The 20,034-nt window shown below is 42.8% G+C and overlaps 3 protein-coding genes across 3 annotated transcripts; all 3 read left to right on the plus strand.

Annotated features, from left to right (window-relative positions):
* Positions 1 to 1,372: 1,372 nt before the first annotated feature.
* Positions 1,373 to 3,688, plus strand: LOC6054571 (UDP-glycosyltransferase UGT4). The gene is made up of 5 exons (XM_038261211.1): positions 1,373 to 1,528; positions 1,585 to 1,672; positions 1,725 to 2,311; positions 2,439 to 2,881; positions 2,946 to 3,688. Exons 1-5 carry the CDS (start codon positions 1,373 to 1,375, stop codon positions 3,247 to 3,249), a joined length of 1,578 nt encoding a protein of 525 aa, XP_038117139.1. The 3' UTR covers positions 3,250 to 3,688.
* A 2,801-nt stretch (positions 3,689 to 6,489) lies between these two features.
* LOC6047254 (xanthine dehydrogenase 1) lies at positions 6,490 to 12,933 on the plus strand. Its single transcript, XM_038262937.1, has 9 exons — positions 6,490 to 6,741; positions 8,431 to 8,477; positions 8,693 to 8,865; positions 8,922 to 9,453; positions 9,518 to 9,844; positions 9,922 to 10,172; positions 10,230 to 10,691; positions 10,749 to 12,113; positions 12,172 to 12,933. Exons 1-9 carry the CDS (start codon positions 6,692 to 6,694, stop codon positions 12,829 to 12,831), a joined length of 3,867 nt encoding a protein of 1,288 aa, XP_038118865.1. The 5' UTR covers positions 6,490 to 6,691; the 3' UTR covers positions 12,832 to 12,933.
* Positions 12,934 to 15,103: 2,170 nt separating this feature from the next.
* LOC6047253 (xanthine dehydrogenase) lies at positions 15,104 to 19,257 on the plus strand. Its single transcript, XM_001864300.2, has 7 exons — positions 15,104 to 15,156; positions 15,215 to 15,387; positions 15,445 to 15,976; positions 16,035 to 16,361; positions 16,418 to 16,668; positions 16,722 to 18,536; positions 18,593 to 19,257. Exons 1-7 carry the CDS (start codon positions 15,117 to 15,119, stop codon positions 19,250 to 19,252), a joined length of 3,798 nt encoding a protein of 1,265 aa, XP_001864335.2. The 5' UTR covers positions 15,104 to 15,116; the 3' UTR covers positions 19,253 to 19,257.
* The last annotated feature ends 777 nt before the right edge of the window (positions 19,258 to 20,034 follow it).

The raw sequence follows: 20,034 nt of genomic DNA on the forward strand, positions 1-20,034 counted from the left end.
AAAATGGCAGAGTTTTTAAAACTTGTTCCATTCCAATTTTACATAAAGTCCCTTTGACACCAAATTTCTATCTCATCACCGTTTCAGGCTGCAAATTATTGAAAAACACCTCTTTTTTCGCATGTTCAAAAATGAAAAGGGTCGCACCGTCCCTCCGTCACGAGATATCAAAAAACGGACCTCGGATTCGTGAGCAGGGACAAAAGTTACCCCTTAAGACAAAGTTTCACGCAAATCGAAGAGGGGTCGGGACCACTGCTGTGTGAGTTGGCGGAGAATCATCCATTTCATAAAACCTTAAAAACAAGTATATTCGTTGCCTTTTGTTTTTGCCTCCACTTAGTGATTTTGATTTTGACGTTTGCCTACCAGGTTCAAAAGCATTCCAGTTAAAGAACGCCCAGTTACCGATGATGTATTTTATGAGATATTGTTAGTTGAAAAATGGTCGAGACGTTTAAATCTATAGAATGTATACGACAATTCCATGTTTGGTGACTTTTGAAAGATCTGTCGATTAACAAAACTGCCTGTATGACCCATCTTATTTGCTTTTTGGGTTGTGATTTAACGTTTACCAGAAACTTAGTAACGAGAACTTTACAATAATATAAAAATATAAATATTTTTTCGAAATTTTTATAAAGTTTGATTGCGGAGGTAAGAGTAACATAGTTTCTCTACTCATAAAAAAACATGACTTTCTAATGAGTGAGTCGTGCTTACTAGTAAACTACTTTCATTTAGTGAACTTATGCATTCTCATTGTGACATGCCAATTTGTCCATAATGTAGTTCTAGCATGACTGCTGCTTCATCTAGATAAAACGAAAATATGACTCTTGAACAAATCACGAATTAGGCCTACAACGAAAAAGTTAGGCTGGACATTATTTTATGGGAAAATCCTTAATTTCCTGCTTGTTGAACTGTTTTTTGTCAACGAGAAAAAAAATAAAGTTTAAATGTATTAAAAGCAAATTTACCAACAGTTTTTTGCACAAATAGTTCGAAACCTTTAAATGGGATGAACATTTCATCAACTCAAACATAGTAGACAACCATCACTACCACAGCCAAAATTTTGCTGACTGAGCATGAATGACTAAGCGATAATACTAGATTCTTTGTGGCTGAAATGTATACAACTGTTGCTCTGTACACCTAGACCTAATCTTTAATATATCATGGACGAACCGCAATCAATGCGTATGAAGATAATACCGCGAGACGACCACGCTAGCCCATTCATGACGTCACAAACACCTTTGCTGAATGATATGACTTTTTCGGCAACCAAAATTTGTTTAGCGGTGAGCGAGTTAGTCTACGAGTGACCACCGGCAATTGTGGACGACTGTTTTGATTGACCATGAGGTCGTTGGTTTTGTGTATTGCCTTCGTGGCCATATTTAATGGAAGATGTGTGGATTCTGCAAAGATTTTGGGAATATTTCCAACTCCCTCGAAATCACATTGGATTCTTGGATCGGCACTCATGAGGGAACTTGCATTGGATGGTCATGAGGTACGGTAGATCGTGTAGGATGGTTGTGATAAAGTTAACTTTCACTGTGATTTAAGGTCACGGATGTCAGCCCATTCAAACTTCCGAATGCACCGACAAACTATCGACATGTGGAACTCGAAACTGATAAGGAACTCTTCAACAGTAGGTTGCTACACCACTGTAAATTTCAGCAACTAAAAGCATTCTTTCGTAGATATCGTGAATAAACTGTTCAACAATCACAACGTGAATCCCATTCAGAAAATGATTACACTCTACACGGAGGTGAACTACTTCTCCAACAGTACCTTAAACTCTCCCAATGTTCAAAAACTGCTCCATTCCGGTGAAAAGTTCGACCTCATAATCTTGGAGATCTTCCTGGATCACGCCCTGCTGGGAATCGCTGACCACTTTGGTTGTCCGGTGATCGGAATGACGACCCACGGAGTGCTGGATTGGATCAACGTCCTGGTGGGAACCCCACAACCTCTGTCCTACGTACCCCACGTGCACCTTGGCCTTACGGACCGAATGAACTTTTGGCAACGATTTGGCAATGTTATGTTTGATGTTCTGGATAAGACATTGCTGGCGTACTACTTTCATCCCGTTCAGGAGAAGCTGTATCGGGAAGCGTTTCCAAACGCTAGCAGGTCGCTGGATGAGATGATTAAGCACTCGGTGTCGGCAGTGCTGGTCAACAGTCATTTTAGTATTAGTTACCCACGTCCGTACGTGCCGAATATGATCGAGATTGGAGGGTTCCACGTCAATAGGAAAGTTAACCCGCTGCCGGAGGTAAGAGATTTATTTTTATGCTTATTAAAAATATCTTAAGAATTTCGAAAAAAAAAATACAAACATTTGCTTTGCAATTTTACTTTGCAAAACCATTTTATTAAAAAAAACTTTTAAAATTTTACAGAACATCCGCACTTTTATCGAAAACTCCCCAAATGGTGTGATTTACTTCTCAATGGGTTCGAACCTCAGACCTTCCGCTATGGAGGCTCGCAAGCGTGACGCCCTGCTGAACGCCTTTGCCAAGGTAAACCAATCCGTAATCTGGAAGTGGAACGACGACAGCCTAAAGCTGGACCCGAGCAAGTTCCTCATTTCCGACTGGCTGCCCCAAGACGACATCCTGGCACATCCCAACGTGAAGCTGTTCGTAACGCACGGAGGTTTGCTGAGCTGTACGGAATCTATCCACCACGGTAAACCAATTGTGGGAATCCCGATCTTTGGCGATCAGCAGCTCAACATGGCCCGCGTGGAGCTGTCCGGATGGGGCTTGCGGGTCAACTACGTAGATCTGGACGAGGAAACGTTCCGCAATGCGTTAACCGAAGTTCTCGGCAATGCCAAGTAAGCATGAGCTGTTCGCTTGTAGGCTGCGTCTAGAGAGTTAATCGTTCTTTCTCCCCCACAGATACTCGCAGAACGTCGAAGCAGCGTCCAGACGGCTGCGCGATCAACCCCTTCCGCCGATGGATATGGCCAAGTACTGGGTCAATTACGTGCTTCGCCATGACGGGGCAGAACACCTCCGGTCGCCGGCTCAGCATCTAAACTTTGTCCAGTACAACAACCTTGATGTGTACGGATTCGTCGTGCTGGTGTGCGCCCTGATGTTCTTCGCAGTGAAGCGGATTGTGCAAAAACTTTGCAGCTGTTTACGCAGTGCGCTACAGACGTCGCATCGAGGCGGAAAGGGCAAGAAGAAAATGAACTAAAAGTGGTCCAGCGCAATACTTTTCCGAAGTACCGAAATACCTCAGAATGATAATCCATTCCTAAACGTACTTTTCCATAAATCGACAATAAATAACAGATGCAACCACCTCCGACTGCGTGTATGCTAAGTACCGGCTTAGTAACGATATATTAATGCTCACATGTGATTACGTTCGGAGCATTTTGGCGCCGCGTCCGTTTAGTGAATCCAGGCATTAGCAATATTGCTGAGTTCCTCTCAAATAGTTATCATTAGGTTTTGGTGACGTTTTCGTTCTCACTAGTTAATTCATGCATCTGTTTTTTTCTCTCTCTGGTGGAAATGCTCAAAGTTGAAGAAGAGAAAAAATGGAGGTTGAGAATGGGTCATAAACGGATAATTGCAGTTGGCAAAATTGACGGTTCTTGCGGGAGTGAATTCTGTAATCAAATGTTAACTATAAGATGCTTCTCAGCATATCAAATACCAGTTTTAATAAAACTACTACATTACATTACGCTGCAATTACACAACATAAAAAAATTATATCAAAATCATCAACATGATTTTCCAAATATATTGCAGTAAATTAGAGTGCATTTTTTACAACCGGTGATGACAAGCAATCCATGATTTACTAAACATCTATCCATCGAACAGAAACAATTTACTAACAATTTAAATTCAAAATATTTGCTTTGTTGTGGCTAGTATTTTAATAACGACAAAATACTAATCTAATACTAATCAAATCTAATCTAATCTAACACAAACGCAGCCAATCCGATGAAAGCTTGCTGGAAAGTCTTGTGATTACGCCCCAAGCACTTTTCTTGTCATTATTAATAGTTGCAGTACATCCGAGAACACCCGAAAATGTATTACAAAAATTAAAGCGGTCAGCCCAACTGCGTTGTGTTTACCGCAGAGAAGATTCTGCGGCACTTCACAGAATATACAGAGGAGGAAGGATGCTTGGACATACCGTACCAAACGCTCCGGTTAATGATTGCATTGGTTTTGTGTAGGGTGTGTGTTAAGTGTAAAATTATATAGTAATATATAATAACTGATTTGTTAACTACAAAAAAACAAACAGCAATTTTTTTCAGAACTTTGCCATTTTGCTGCCAAAAAATATTATTTTTGTAATATTTGTGGTGTAGTTTCCTCTGGGTCATTCTCTGCCAAATCACACACCAGTTGCCCCGACCTTATTTCGATTTTCGTGAAACTTTGCTCTAAGGGGTTATGTAAGTTCCTGATCACGACCGTGGTACGACCCCTTTCATTTTGCTTGATTTTTACTAAAACACGTTTGTTAGTGATTTGTTGCTCGAAACCGTGAAGAGATAGAAATCTGGTGTTAAAAGGACTTTTGTGTAAAATTGGAAAAATAAAGTTTTAAAATCGTTGCTTTTTCCCCTCACTCAACTGTCAAAAATCGTGAGGTAAGTCGTTTTATGGAAATTTAATGTATTTCCCGAATCTAAAATAACCCTGAAGGGTCATTTTTTCATTGAGAACAACATTTTTCATTTTTAAAATTACTGGTTATTTTGTAACTTTGCAGCCAATTAGAGTGCGAGTTCGTCGGAGGATGACAGGATCAATCCTGCGCATCTTCTGGTGGAAAAAAAAGAGTGGAAAAAGAAGAAAATCCGACGAGTTGGTCGGGCGTCGGGGCCAGTTTGAGTGAAAGCTTCATCGGAGTCGAAAAAATTAAATGAAGTGTTCTACAAATGTTATTTATTAACCATTATATACGCGCAGATCTCTGTTTTGCCTGATGGGATTGGAAGTTTAAAGATAGTTTGAGGACTCGTCTGGTTCTTGCTCTATGTTTAGGCGGGGCCAGACAATGCCCAACGACCTCGGAATTGGGCTGCCAGGATCTCGCCATTCTGAAATGGGTCATTGGAAGCAGCGCGAGGGCTGTCACCACCTAATACCCGGGACTGAGATATGTCGTATCAGCATATACCAAGTCTGATACAAACTATACTTTCCCATAATTGCCGGTCAGCGGGTATTGGATTGGACCACACACACACACACACACACACACACACACACACACACACACACACACACACACACACACACACACACACACACACACACACACACACACACACACACACACACACACACACACACACACACACATATACACACACACGTGTTTTTTAAAGCGTGACAATGTTCTACAAAGTTGTAGAGCAGACAAAAAAAAATTGATACATAAACATGAGGGGTTTGTATGTATTCTTCACGAGTTATCGGAATTTTACAAAAAAAGCGATGATTTTGACCATTTTTGACCGGTTTTTAGAATTTTCAACCCTTAAAACTCAATCATGTGCTTTAGAAATTATTTTTCGGAAATTTCAGCAAATTTAGTAAAGAATGACCCGTTGGACGATTGGTGTAGCTCGTGCATTGGTAGAATCACATATTTTCTCTTTAAAAACATATTTTTATGATTAGCGGCAGCATCTGGTTTGTTTTTTTTACTTTAGAAACATCACCGCCACAAGTAGTGTACGAGCCACAACAATCGTTCAAAGAGTCATTCTTATGCAAAATTTGCTGAACTTTCCGAAAAAATACTTTCAAAAGCACACGATTGAATTTTAGGGGTTTAAAACTCGAAAAAACTGGTCAAAATTAAACTTTTTCAAAAAAAAATCTAGAATTCTGATAATTCGTGAAATAATAGAAAACTTGTTATTCAAAATTGTAATGTTGAAAAAGTAACTTTGAATAAAAAGCATTTTATTTAAGAAAAGAATAATGAACTTTAATTTAAAAATATTTGTTTCTATCTATTACTTAATTTTTTTAAGTGAATTTATTTAATGTGTCCATCATATGCGACAAAATAACTCTTTTTAACAAACGTTCATCTAAAAACATATAAAAAAAAATATTTGTTTCTAATTGAACTTAATACAAAAAAAACAATTGTCGAAAGGCAATTTTGCTAAAATTAAATTAGGTGATCGAGGTGAGAAAACTTGGACCGTGTTTGAACAACATTCAATTATTTGTTTCTGAATAATTGGCATCTTTATGGCAAAGAAATCAAAATTTATCATTTGAGCTCAAAAAAGTAAGGTAAAGTTAAAAAAACCACGCTGCTAGCAGGATTACTCCATCGGCACTCCATAATTACGATTCCATCTCCGTCCTCTCTCTCTCTCTCTCACTCCGGAGGGCACCTCAAAAACCATCGATCGGCCAGAACCTGCCGGCACTCACTCGCGACTAGTCGTAGTGAGAGGACGTTAGATTTCGCGCGCCGGTTTTAAGATTTATTCGCAAGTTTTTTTTTTTTTTTTGCTTCTGTCGTAACGCACCCTTTGCAAAAAAGGGTTAAAAAATCGCTGCAGCTGGCTTGAGTTTGTTTATGTGAAAGTTTTTTTTATTACATTGAATAGAATATTTTGTGTGTGAAAATGTTTTCGTCGTTGAGTTCATACATCTGGGGATCTACGGAAGGATCAGCGTGAGTTCCAAGAGAGGGGTTTCAGCAGTTGTTTAGATTGACATCATAATGGTTTATTGTTCAAACGTAATGCTGCAAAAAATACGTGACCAAAAACCGGTTTAGCTTAAAATCCGCTAAGGTTAAAGAGAGGAACAATTATAATGCGAATCGTTTCACAAGAAGAATGGTTCAAGCTGGTTTGAAGACTCTCGGTTATATATCAAGAGGACTGATGCGAAAAAAAAAAGTGTGCAAATAGAGTACAGTCATCCCACATATTCGGAACACTTTTGTGATAATTTGTCAATAGCATGCCCCAGCAGACGGAAATAACTTGGGAATAACATTTTTTGATATTTGAAAATACTGGGCCAATAACATTTTATGTTATTTATAACAAGATTAACACTTTCTGTTATTTTAACAGTATTTGTTATTTAAATGTCATGAATTTTGTTATTACCGTCTGCCCGGGTGCCAAATGCAGCTTTTCTCTCGACCCTACTATTTTTAAGACCTTTATTTGGACATTTTCTTGCTATTTCACTAGTAAAAGTAGTACTTTTGAACAAAAAACTTCATTTCAAGACTATTTTATCCTGAGCAGCAAAACACTGCCTCCAAATTTCCTGTTCCATGATTGTGGGATGTTATTGTGCCTCCCACAATTGTGGAACACCTGAATTTAACTGATATTTTCACAAAAAAAGTTATCAGACCATGGATAAAACGTCACTAAGCTTGAGTTTCACTGGTTGCAGTGTGTGAAGTCATTATTTTGTTATAAATATGTACTACTGGAGAGATCCAAAGTTTGTTTACATCCGTAAGAAAAAAGTGTTCCGAATTTGTGGATTTCAAGGGTCAAAGTTTTTCTTCAAAAACTTGATATAAAAGTTAAAATTTGCAGTTGTTCGATACAGCATTCGAAAGATCGCAAGAAAAGCTTTCAAATGAAAGTAAAAGCGAATCACTAAGCTTAATTATCGATTTGCTATGATTTTTTGAACATTGGCCGATCTGTAAACTGTTCCGAATATGAGGGATGACTGTATTGGATTGAATTGGTTTGCTTTTAAGAATAGATTTTTGGAATTTTTTATAATTGTAAATACAGAATATTCGAATTCAATGACAATCAAAATCCAAAATCGCTACTATTTATTTTTTTAACAAAATATCTAGAGTAACATAATGGTAACATTGTTTCTATGCTTTCAAATTCACATTAAAAAAATATGCTCATGGGGCAAATAATGGCCTTAAAAATTACCAAATGCAGTATCTCAATATTTCATCGTCGCCATTTTGGCCGCCATCTTGGAAAGTGTTTTAAATCTATTGATTCATCAAATTGACATTAGTTTTGATTGTTTAAAAAAAATTGCGGGCTTCAGCCTTGAGGCACATAAATTTGACTGAGATTGTAGTATCAAGAGAGCTGTAAAAACTTACGCAAAAAAAAAGCTAATTGACAAGATATTCGTTTAATTAAAGCAGCTATAAAAAGCATGAAACCAGCAAATAAGTAGCGACAAAACTCTAGGTGCAGCTGTTTAAACTAGTGAATTCTAAATTCAAAGTGATGCATCCGACGGTTATCTTGATTAGAATATAAATGCTCATATTATCGCTTGACGTTAGCCTTTAGTCAATACAACAAAACTAGTCACCAAACGTGATTAACTTTGTTGTTTACGATTTCAGCCCCCTTGAGGAAGCTACTTTTACCATCAACGGAAAGGCTTACACTGGTGAGTACACTGCGAACTGAGTGCATTCTCTCACCGTCATACAAACTCACCTGTGCCATGTGTGTGACTTACATCTGATCGTTACAACGCAAATTTCAACAGCTAGTTTGAATGTCTGTCGTTTGCAGGGGGCAATTAAGCTGCAGCCACCTTATTAAAATGCACTCGGTTACTTCATGGGAGTCTCGTTTTGCTTGTCTCTTTGTGAACCTTAGTTAAGCCCAACGCCGTACCGGTTGACACCTCGCTGAACACCTTCATCCGAAGCCATGCCCACCTCACCGGTACCAAGTTCATGTGCCTGGAGGGGGGTTGCGGGGCGTGCGTGGTCAACGTCAACGGGGTGCATCCGGTGACCAAGGCAAGGACTAGCTGGGCCGTCAATTCGGTAAGATTTCCGGTGGACGTTTCGGCTCACTCGCTTACTCACTAACCTCAAACCAGTGTCTCTTTCCGGTGTTTGCCTGCCACGGCATGGACATCCTGACGATCGAGGGAATCGGCAACAAAAAGGACGGCTACCATCCGGCCCAGCAACGACTCGCGCACTTCAACGGAACCCAGTGCGGGTACTGCTCGCCCGGCATGGTCATGAACATGTACAGCTTGCTCGAGTCCAAGAAGGGACAGGTTTCGATGGAAGAGATCGAAAACTCGTTCGGAGGAAACATCTGCCGTTGCACCGGATACCGACCGATTTTGGACGCGTTCAAGTCGCTGGCCGTCGACGCCGACCAGAAGCTGGTGGAAGCGTGCAAAGACATTGAAGATCTGACCAAGACGTGCCCGAAAACGGGAAGTCCGTGCGCGGGAAAGTGCTCTGCTGGAGGCAAGGTTGAAATCCAGCAACCGCTCCGCATGGTCTTCGATGACCAATCCGAGTGGCACAAAGTGTTCAACTTGAACGATATTTTCGCCATCTTTGAGCAGATCGGAGAGAAGCCGTACATGCTGGTGGCTGGCAACACTGCTCACGGTTAGTAGATCTACCCCAAAAATGGTATTGCAGTTAACCTAATGAAATCCCCAACCTTTTTTAGGAGTGTACCGTCGCAGCGAAAACTTGCAGGTTTTCATCGACATCAACGCCGTCGAAGAGCTGCACGCGCACTCGTTGGGTAGCGAGTTGATTGTGGGGGGAAGCGTTTCGCTGACGGAGTTTATGGCCATCCTTACGGAGGCGGCAACGAAAAACAACAAATTTAGCTACTGCAACGAGCTCGTCAAGCACATCGATCTGATCGCTAATGTGCCGGTGAGGAATGCTGGGACTATTGCGGGGAATTTGAGTATCAAGAATCAGCACCACGAGTTTCCGTCGGATATGTACTTGATTTTGGAGGCTGTGGGAGCGGTTTTGAATATTGGTAAGTAAATTTCTAAGGATATTTTTACAACAAATATAATGTTATTGCTAATTATTTTACTTTAACTTCCATTCTAGTCGAATCCGGCGGCAAATCGTCCAGCGTCAGCCCGAAGGACTTCGTCACAATGGACATGGGCAAGAAGGTGCTAAAAAACGTAGTCTTGCCGGCGTTGGATCCATCGGTGTACTTTTTCAAATCGTTCAAAATCATGCCACGTGCCCAGAACGCTCACGCGTACGTGAACGGAGCCTTTCTGCTCCAGCTGAACGCGGGCAAAGATCGCGTCGAGAGTGCCCGGATTTGCTTCGGTGGAATCAATCCCGATGTAATTAGGACTTTATGCTTTGTGTAGAATTTCAAACTTATGAACATTTTATTTCAGTTCACCCACGCTACAGCTACGGAGGGTGCCTTGGTTGGAAAAAACATTTTCGACAATGAATCCATCCAATCAGCGTTTGCTACCCTAGTCGGCGAGCTTAACCCGGACTGGGTTCTTCCGGACGCTTCCAGCGACTATCGCAAGAATCTGGCCATTTCGCTGTTCTACAAGTTCATCTTGAGCATCATTCCCGAGGGTCAGTACGCGCTGAAGCCCGAGTACAAGTCCGGTGGCACCGTAATGGCTCGTCCGCTGTCTTCCGGAAAGCAAACCTTCGACACCATCGAGAAGAACTGGCCGCTCACCAAGAACGTCCCCAAGATCGAAGCCCTTGCGCAGACAGCCGGCGAAGCGCACTACTCGAACGATCTTCCCCCGCAGCCGGGTGAGCTGTACGCGGCGTTCGTGCTGGCCACGCAGGTGCACTCCAGGATTGCGAAGCTGGACGCTGCTGAAGCGTTGGTTTGTGTTTGATTTAAAGGGAGGTTGATCTGATGTTCATGGTTGTTTGTATTTCAGAAAATGCCCGGAGTTGTAGCGTTCTACTCCGCGAAGGACATACCCGGAACGAACAACTTTATGCCGGCTGGACTGGGCAACCAGGACGTCGAAGAGATCTTCTGCAGTGGAGAGGTTCAGTTCCACGGTCAACCGGCGGGAGTCATCGTCGCTGAAACGTTCAACCAGGCTCAACGGGCAGCTAAAACGGTCGTGATCACGTACGAAAAGATGAACAACAAGCCGCTCTATCCGACCCTGAAGTCTGTGATGGATAAAGACGTCCAGGATCGCTTCTTCGACGTTTCGTTCGATAAGAAGGGCAAAGGTTACCGAGTTCAGACGGCAGTCACCGCTACTAAAACCGTCAAGGGACGCTTCGAGATCGCCGGGCAGTATCACTACACGATGGAAACGCAGACCTGCGTTTGCGTACCGATCGAGGACGGAATGGACGTGTACTCTTCAACGCAGTGGATGGATCTGACCCAGCTGGCGATTGCCGAATCGTTGAAGCTTCCGATGAACAGCTTGAACATGTACGTTCGCCGACTCGGTGGAGCTTACGGAGGTAAAATTTCACGAGCAACCCAAATCGCATGTGCTTGTGCCTTGGCGGCTCACTTTACCAACCGAACTGTACGGTTTGTTCTGCCGATCGAAACCAACATGTCAGCGATCGGTAAGCGGTACGGCTTGATCAGTGACTACACCGTTGATGTGGAGAAAAATGGCAAGATCACCAAGATGAACAACCACTACGTTCAGGACTACGGAGTATCGTTGAACGAGTCCGTCCAGGATGCAACCACGGCGTTCTTCAACAATTGTTACGACGCCAAGACGTGGAAGGTCGTCGGAAAGGCGGTGAAAACCGACGCTCCCAGTAACACCTGGTGTCGGGCACCGGGAACGACCGAGGGCGTAGCCATGATCGAAAACATTATGGAACACATCGCGCACGAAACCGGACAAGATCCGCTCGAGGTTCGCTTGGCCAACATGGCTGCAGACAACAAATTGAAGCAGCTGCTACCACAGTTCCGTACGGACGTTCAGTACAACGAACGCAAGCGAGAGATCGATGACTTCAACGTCAAGAACCGCTGGAAGAAACGTGGAATCGCCATCGTTCCGATGCAGTACTGGTTGGAATACTTCGGCCAACTAAATGCGATTGTTTCGATCTACGCTGGCGACGGAACAGTCTCGGTTACACACGGTGGCATCGAGATGGGTCAAGGCATGAACACCAAGGTGGCACAAGTCACGGCCTTCGTCCTGGGAGTCCCACTTGAGAAAGTCGCCGTGAAGCCTTCCACGAGTCTTACTTCGCCAAATGCCATCGTCACCGGAGGCAGCATGACCAGCGAAGCTGTTTGCTATGTAAGTTATTTCGAAATCAATTCTTCAACATTCATCTAATCCACCTTTCCCTCCCCAGGCCGTCAAGAAAGCCTGCGAAATGCTGCTGGAACGCATGAAGCCCATCCGCGACGGCAACCCGGGCGCCCCCTGGGAAATGATCGTCAAGCTGTCCTACGTGAAGAACATCGATCTGTGCGCCGAAGCTCAGTACAAGGCCGACGAACTCAAGGGCTACATCATCTGGGGTCTGAGCTGTGCCGAGCTCGAGGTGGACATCCTAACCGGAAACGTCCAAGTCAAGCGGGTGGACATCCTCGAAGACACCGGCGAGAGCATGAGTCCGGGCGTGGACGTCGGTCAGATCGAGGGAGCGTTCGTGATGGGCATCGGATACTACCTAACCGAAGCGCTGGTGTACGACGACGCTTCGGGAGCGCTGCTGACCAACCGCACCTGGACGTACAAACCGCCTGGCGCGAAGGACATTCCGATTGATTTCAGGGTCAACTTCCTGCACGGAAGTGCGAATCCGGTGGGAGTGCTACGCTCGAAGGCTACCGGAGAACCGGCGCTCAATATGGCGATTGTGGTTTTGTTTGCGCTGAGAAATGCGCTTCGAGCGGCTCGAAGTGATGCCGGTCTGCAGGACGTCTGGATTCCGCTGGGATCGCCGACAACGCCGGATCAGGTGTTTATGGCGGCAGGAAATAACATGGATCAGTACATGCTGAATTGAGGTCGATTATTAAAACAGTGATAATTTTTAATGGTGCTGGAAAAGTTTTATAATTGTATAATTTTCAAAATAAATTGCATGCTTGATTTAAGGCAAAACTGATTGTTGCGTCCTGTTTAATTAGAAAGAAAACACCAAATAGCGAATAAATGCTGGGTAAACAGGTTCTGTCGTTAAAATGCTTAAACTCGCCAAAGTGAATTTGGTGTGATTCTCAATTCAAATTAAGTGTCTTTTAAAAGAGATACCAGACTAAATTCAATCAAATTTTCTATATCAATTTTTATGCACAACGGTAAAAAACACGATTAAAAACCATTTCTGATCACTTTTTTTTTTCATTTTAATGCTTAAAAATAAATTGACAATACAACATTTTTCGGTGGATCAACTATGGTCCCCTTGGAACGAGCTGTCAAGTAGGGCCTTTTTCTGTCAAGACGACGGCGTCGTGCTATATTGTCGCACCCGCCATTTCGACGTTCCGAGAAGAACGCGTTTTAATGTTTGACCTTGAATAAACAAAAACCAGAGCACGCAATTTAAACACTAACAAACACGTTTTGATTAGCTGACCATTCTGTGCATTGTCCCGAAGTTTGGTTGAAGTTGGCTGCTGGAATCCCAAGTTATAATTACAGATGTTTACGGTAGTCTAACTTCTACGTGCGTCAAACGCGTTCTGACCTGAAATCCCCTTGGCCAGTTGCCGCACATTAATTTTCAGGGAGTGACAAGATAGCACGACATGATTGAAACTTCTTTCATATGAAAAGTGACAAAAATGCACAGAGTTTTTTCGGTTTTTATTGAATATCTCAGGATTGAAATCTAATTTTGGGGATCTGTGAAGGTCAAAAGGTGAGGCATTGTTAGCTGCACAAAATGGCGTTCTCAACTTAATTTGGTTCAAAATGCACGTGCGACAAGTTAGCGAGACGGCGACGAAGAAGGGCCGCGAAGTTATTTTTTTTTTTTTTGAGTTTATTTAAAAATCCATTTTAAATCCTTTGCGGTCGTACAAAGGGTAGTTGTACTCAGAAAAAGAAGCTTTATCGTTGTGAACTATAATATCAGAAATCTAGGCATAATTTTAGGACCCAATCGACCATTGTGGAACCCCCTAAAGTGTGGTACATACCCGTAATGCTATGCTGTGCTATACTAAAAGAGATGCCAGACTAGAAATTAAAATGGTCATTCAAATGCAATCTTTTAATGGGAAATAATATTGTGCAGAAACAGCAACCCTCCGTAAAACCTTAAATAATTTTTCGTTTGGGTAAAACTTTTTGGAAGCCTCTATGACATGGTGGCTCATTCAAATGTTACTATTAAAAATGTATATCCTGTAAATGACATTATTCAATATTATCGGAATATGAAAAAAAATATTGGAAAAAGCCCCGTTCATAAATATTTTTTCACACATAAAAATCATATCTGTCATTAAAACTAAAACCAAAAAGCTCAGAAAATAAAAAATAAAAATTTCAAGCATAATTTTCAACCAAATTAAACAAAAGTACATTTTGTATAATAGAGTTATTAACGTGCGCATGTATTGCGTGTACGTACACGAAAAAAAGTGAGGTTAAATTTTGTCCGGCGAGCAAAATCAAATGATGCGCTAGTGTGCGTACGCGAAACGTCATAAAGCTATATTGAGTGAATGGAACCTAACATTTCAAAAGAGCACATAACTTTTGTAATCAACAGTGTATCCCATTCGCTTAAATGACAGTTTAAATAAGATGTGAGAGGCATACACTCTAGTTTGCAAAAGTTATGTGCCCTAATGAAATGGAAGGCACGAAAAAGTATCACAAAATGCTTTATGGACCATTCCAACTCAAACGTACACAGCACTCGAATTCAACATTTTACGATCAAGCTCAATTTGGTCCAACTCGATTTTTGTCAAAAAGGAGGGGGTGGTCCGATTTTGACGAAAATCGAGATTATTGCTGGTTTTTTATGACAATAACTTGAAATAAGCTTTGCACTGGCCTAAACTTTCCAAATATCGACATTCAAAGTTCCATCGATACCACATAACATGGTTTGAACCGAGGTTTGAACATTAACTTATCAGTGACGTTTACAACTTTTCTTAGTTTAGATCCCAAGCTTGCCCCCTGCTACGTTTTTTTTTTCTATCCATTTTCTTCAATCCTCTCAAACGATATCGTAACCGATGTTTGTGAGTAGTTATTTCATCACTTAGGAGCGGTCTTGTTAAATTGACCTGAAATTTCTGCTGAAAAAGTAGTTCAGAAACTGAAATGTCGGTTAATTTCACCATCAATGGAAAAATATTCTCAAGTGAGTATTAAATTTTAAGAAATTCCCTTTTAAAACTACTAATTTTGTGGAAATAAAGTCCACGCTACAACAGTTCCCATCGACACTTCGCTGAACAGCTTCATTCGCAACCATGCCCACCTCTCCGGGACCAAGTTCATGTGCATGGAGGGAGGCTGCGGGGCGTGTGTGGTGAACATCTCAGGGCTACATCCAGTGTCCGGCGAAGTTTACTCTCGCGCTGTTAATTCGGTATAATTTTTATTATTTTTTAAAAGATCACTTAACATTTAATATTAAATATTGTAGTGTTTATTCCCCATATTTGCATGCCACGGTCTGGATATCTTAACAGTCGAAGGAATTGGAGACAAACAAGATGGCTACCACCCAACCCAGAAGCTTCTGGCGCACTTCAACGGAACCCAGTGCGGGTACTGCTCGCCGGGCATGGTCATGAACATGTACAGCTTGCTCGAGTCCAAGAAAGGTCAGGTGACCATGGCCGAGGTCGAGAACGCTTTCGGAGGGAACATTTGCCGTTGTACTGGATATCGGCCGATTTTGGACGCGTTCAAATCGTTGGCCGTCGATGCCGAGCCTCGTCTCAAGGAGGCGTGCCGAGATATTGAGGACTTGACCATGATTTGTCCCAAAACTGGATCGGCGTGTGCTGGCAAGTGTTCCGCGGCTGGGAAGATCAAGGATAAAAAGGGAGTCCATCTGAGCTTTGCCGAGGACAAAGAGTGGCACAAGGTCTACAATATCAGCGATGTGTTTGCCATCTTTGAGAAAATCAAGACGAAGCCGTACATGCTCGTCGCTGGCAACACTGCTCACGGTATGCGCTAATCGACTCATTATCCAGCAGTATGACTAACAGCAATCCTCTATTTCAGGTGTCTACCGTAGAAGCGATGACTTGCAGGTTTTCATCGATGTCACTTCTATCGAAGAGCTGCGATCGCACTCCTTGGGGAACAACTTGACAGTTGGGGCGAATGTCTCGCTTACTGAGTTAATGACCATTCTGACGGATGTCGCAGCAAAGAGTCCGAACTTTAGATATTGTGTGGAGCTCGTTAAGCATATTGACCTGATTGCAAACGTTCCCGTACGCAACACTGGAACAATCGCTGGAAATTTGAGCATCAAAAATCAGCACCACGAGTTCCCTTCGGATATGTACTTGATCCTGGAAGCCGTTGGAGCTCAGTTCACTATCAGTAAGATTCCCATAGATTGCGTTTCTTCTAGTTGAACTAAAATACTTTTATTTCAGTGGAATCTGGTGGCAAGACCAGCACCATTTCTCCAGCCCAATTCGTGTCCAAGGATATGAAGAAAAAGTTGGTACTCAACGTTGTTCTACCACCGCTGGATCCCAAAGTATTCGTCTTCCGCTCGTTCAAAATTATGCCAAGAGCACAAAACGCTCACGCGTACGTCAACGGTGCGTTCCTGATCAAGTTCAACGCGAATAAGTCATCCGTTGAGTCTGCTTCACTTTGCTTCGGCGGAATCAATCCCAAAGTAAGATTAGTAGTGGGTCTTACGAGTTTATCTAAAACGATTCTTTCCAACAGTTCAGGCACGCCATCAACACTGAAAAGTTCCTCGCCGGCAAAAACCTGTTCTCCAACGACGTCTTCCAAAGGGCTCTTCAAACGCTGTCCAACGAGCTCAACCCGGACTGGGTCCTTCCCGACGCATCTCCCGAGTACCGCAAGAACCTAGCCCTCTCACTGTTCTACAAATTCGTTCTCAACATCGCTCCCGAAGGCAACGCATCCATCAAGTCACAGTACAAATCCGGTGGCTCGGTCCTAGAGCGACCGGTTTCCACCGCTTCACAGCGATTCGATACCTACAAGGAGAACTGGCCCCTCACCAAGAACATTCCCAAGATTGAAGGGCTGGCGCAGACGTCCGGAGAGGCCAAATACGTCAACGATCTACCAGCGATGCCTAATCAACTGTTTGCATCGTTCGTACTAGCTACTGAAGTTCATGCTACGATTCTGGATGTTGACCTCGGTGAAGCTTTGGCTGTCGTGGGGGTTCATGCATTCTATGGAGCTAAGGATATACCCGGGTGCAACGATTACATGCCGATCAAAAGCATACATCCGCATCCCGAAGAACTATTTTGCAGTGGAATGGTCAAGTATCATGGGCAGCCAATTGGTGTTATTCTGGCAGATACCTTTGAGCTAGCTAATAAGGCAAGCAATCTTGTCAAAATCAGCTATAAAAGGACATGTGAACCAGTAGTATCAACGATTGATAGTGCCATTGAAGCGAATAACGATGATCGGATACTAAAGCAAGATCATGGCTTCGTCGGACCACAAAGCGTAAGTTCACCTGAAAGCTGTATTGAATTCAAAGGAAGTCTCGAGCTCGGTGGACAGTACCACTTCTACATGGAGACACAGTCCTGTGTCTGCGTGCCCATTGAGGATGGACTGGACGTGTACTCCTCAACTCAGTGGATTGATATGGTGCAAGTAGCTATCGCTCGGATGCTCGTGATTCCGGAGAACAGCGTTAACATTGCTGTTCGACGTCTAGGAGGATCCTTTGGAGGGAAAGCTGCCCGCTCTACAATGATCGCTTGCGCTTGTGCATTGGCCGCTCACCTTTCTCGACGACCCGTAAGGTTGGTCATGACTCTCGAATCAAACATGGCAGCGATCGGGAAACGATACGGATTGAAGTCCGACTACGTGGTTAAAGCTAGTAGGGAGGGGAAGATTGTGCAATTGAACAATAAGTATTATCACGACGCAGGATCATCCTTCAACGAAAGCCCCTTCTGGATCCAGAACTCGTATGCCAACTGCTATGAGAGTGACTGCTGGAAAATAGACGCGTTTGAAGTTCGGACTGATCGGGCTAGTAACACATGGTGCCGAGCACCAGGGCAAACCGAAGCGATCGCCATGATCGAAACGATCATGGAGCATGTAGCTCACGGATCAGGAATGGATCCGGTAGATGTCCGGATGAACAATATCCCAGAAAAGTCTAAAATGAGAGAAATCCTTCCAATGTTTCGCAAAGAAGTTCAATACGATTCTAGAAAGCAAAGCATTGATCAGTACAATAAGGAAAATCGCTGGCGGAAGCGAGGAATCTCGATCGTTCCGATGAAGTATCCCGTATCCTATCTTGGAGCTCTCCACGCATTAGTTTCAATCTATCATGGTGATGGAACAGTTTCAATCGCTCACGGTGGCATCGAAATGGGTCAAGGCTTGAACACCAAAGCCGTCCAGGTAGCAGCTCACGTACTGGGAATTTCGGTAGAGATGATCAGCATTAAACCAACCAACAATCTCATCTCGCCGAACGCAGTTTGTACCCAGGCAAGCTACACTAGTGAAGCCGTAGGTTACGTAAGTTTACAGTGTTTTATCCTCATTTTACGTTTCTAACACTGTAAATCTTCTAGGCCATCAAAAAAGCATGCAAAATTCTTCTCCAGCGAATGCAACCAATCAAAGCTCAAAATCCAGCAGCATCGTGGACCACGATCATCTCCGAATCGCACAACAACCAGATCGACCTCAGTGCCAGCTACATGTACAAAGAAAGTGAACTGCGACCGTACGACGTCTGGGGAGTTTCCTGTGCCGAAATCGAGGTTGACATCCTCACCGGAAACGTCCAACTCCGCCGGGTGGACATCCTCGAGGACACCGGCGAAAGTCTTAGCCCCGGCATAGACATCGGACAGATCGAGGGTGCCTTCGTCATGGGAGTTGGATACTACCTAACCGAAGCACTCGTGTACGACCCAACGAACGGTGCCCTGTTAACGAATCGATCGTGGAAGTACAAGCCACCGGGGGCGAAGGATATTCCAGTTGATTTTCGTATTCAGCTGCTTCAAAACGCGTCGAATGAAGCTGGAGTTTTGAGATCGAAAACAACCGGCGAGCCTGCGATTGTGATGAGTGTTGTGGTGCTGTTTGCCGTGAGGAATGCCCTGATGTCAGCGAGAAGAGATGCCGGACTACCGAATGAGTGGATCGAGCTGGGAGCGCCGTCGACGCTCGATGTTGTTCAGAAATTGGCTGAGAATAAACTGGAGAAATATCTACTGAAATAAGTTGTTGCTGAAATGATTTATTGCCTTCATTCTTTTAATTTGTTTTGTGTTTGTTGTAATGTTTTTAATTTAAATTAAAATAATCAGAATGGACTATAATTTTTTTATTTCTCACTAAATTAGTACCCACATTTTTATTTTCAAAATAAGAAAAATCGCTGCGAATTCCAGGTTGAATGAAAGTCTGTATCTGTTAACACTTTAACGCCCAACGCATGTCCAACTTACACGGACGCCCAAGCCTTCTAAAAAAGGAGGAACGGTAACTTCAACTCCCTGGTTCTCGGGCATTACTCAACCAATCGGGACGATTCTTGTTTCCAGTGATTTGTATGAATGTCTAGATGATACTAGTCTTTAATGCTAGAATTAAACAACATTATAAACAAAAATTAAACGAAATTTTCTACTAATCGTCATTTAGTTTCAATAACCCGTCAATAGCGTTAACAAATCATTACATTGTTGTGGTTCCCTTAAAAGGAAGTAGCTTCCACTGGGATACCATCTTAAAAGTTTATAGTAGTTAAACCACCGCACATCCTAGTAAAATCAGCTCATTATTTTATTACATTGCTTTATTATCATTTTGAATTCGAGCTGAAATTAGTTTGCGTCCATACCAATGATGAGCTTTTTGGTGTGGGGGATTGTGGTGGGTCATAAAAAATATTTAAATAAATACTAAAATTTTGCAGAACTTGATTTGATCAAATCTGTAATATCTGCGACCGAAAACATTGTTCCACCTTTTTTAAAACGACTGCCTCCGCGGAATTTTC

This window comes from Culex quinquefasciatus, chromosome 3, assembly GCF_015732765.1.
Source record: "Culex quinquefasciatus strain JHB chromosome 3, VPISU_Cqui_1.0_pri_paternal, whole genome shotgun sequence".
Taxonomy (NCBI): domain Eukaryota; kingdom Metazoa; phylum Arthropoda; class Insecta; order Diptera; family Culicidae; genus Culex; species Culex quinquefasciatus.

Coding starts and splice junctions, on each gene's coding strand:
- LOC6054571 (XM_038261211.1), top strand. CDS start 1,373: ATGAGGTCGTTGGTTTTGTGTATTGCCTTCGTGGCCATATTTAATGGA. Junction 1,673..1,724: donor TGATAAGGAACTCTTCAACA/GTAGGTTGCTAC, acceptor ATTCTTTCGTAG/ATATCGTGAATAAACTGTTC. Junction 2,882..2,945: donor GAAGTTCTCGGCAATGCCAA/GTAAGCATGAGC, acceptor TCTCCCCCACAG/ATACTCGCAGAACGTCGAAG.
- LOC6047254 (XM_038262937.1), top strand. CDS start 6,692: ATGTTTTCGTCGTTGAGTTCATACATCTGGGGATCTACGGAAGGATCA. Junction 10,173..10,229: donor TCGGTGGAATCAATCCCGAT/GTAATTAGGACT, acceptor ATTTTATTTCAG/TTCACCCACGCTACAGCTAC. Junction 10,692..10,748: donor TGGACGCTGCTGAAGCGTTG/GTTTGTGTTTGA, acceptor TTTGTATTTCAG/AAAATGCCCGGAGTTGTAGC.
- LOC6047253 (XM_001864300.2), top strand. CDS start 15,117: ATGTCGGTTAATTTCACCATCAATGGAAAAATATTCTCAA. Junction 16,362..16,417: donor TGGAGCTCAGTTCACTATCA/GTAAGATTCCCA, acceptor CTTTTATTTCAG/TGGAATCTGGTGGCAAGACC. Junction 16,669..16,721: donor TCGGCGGAATCAATCCCAAA/GTAAGATTAGTA, acceptor TCTTTCCAACAG/TTCAGGCACGCCATCAACAC.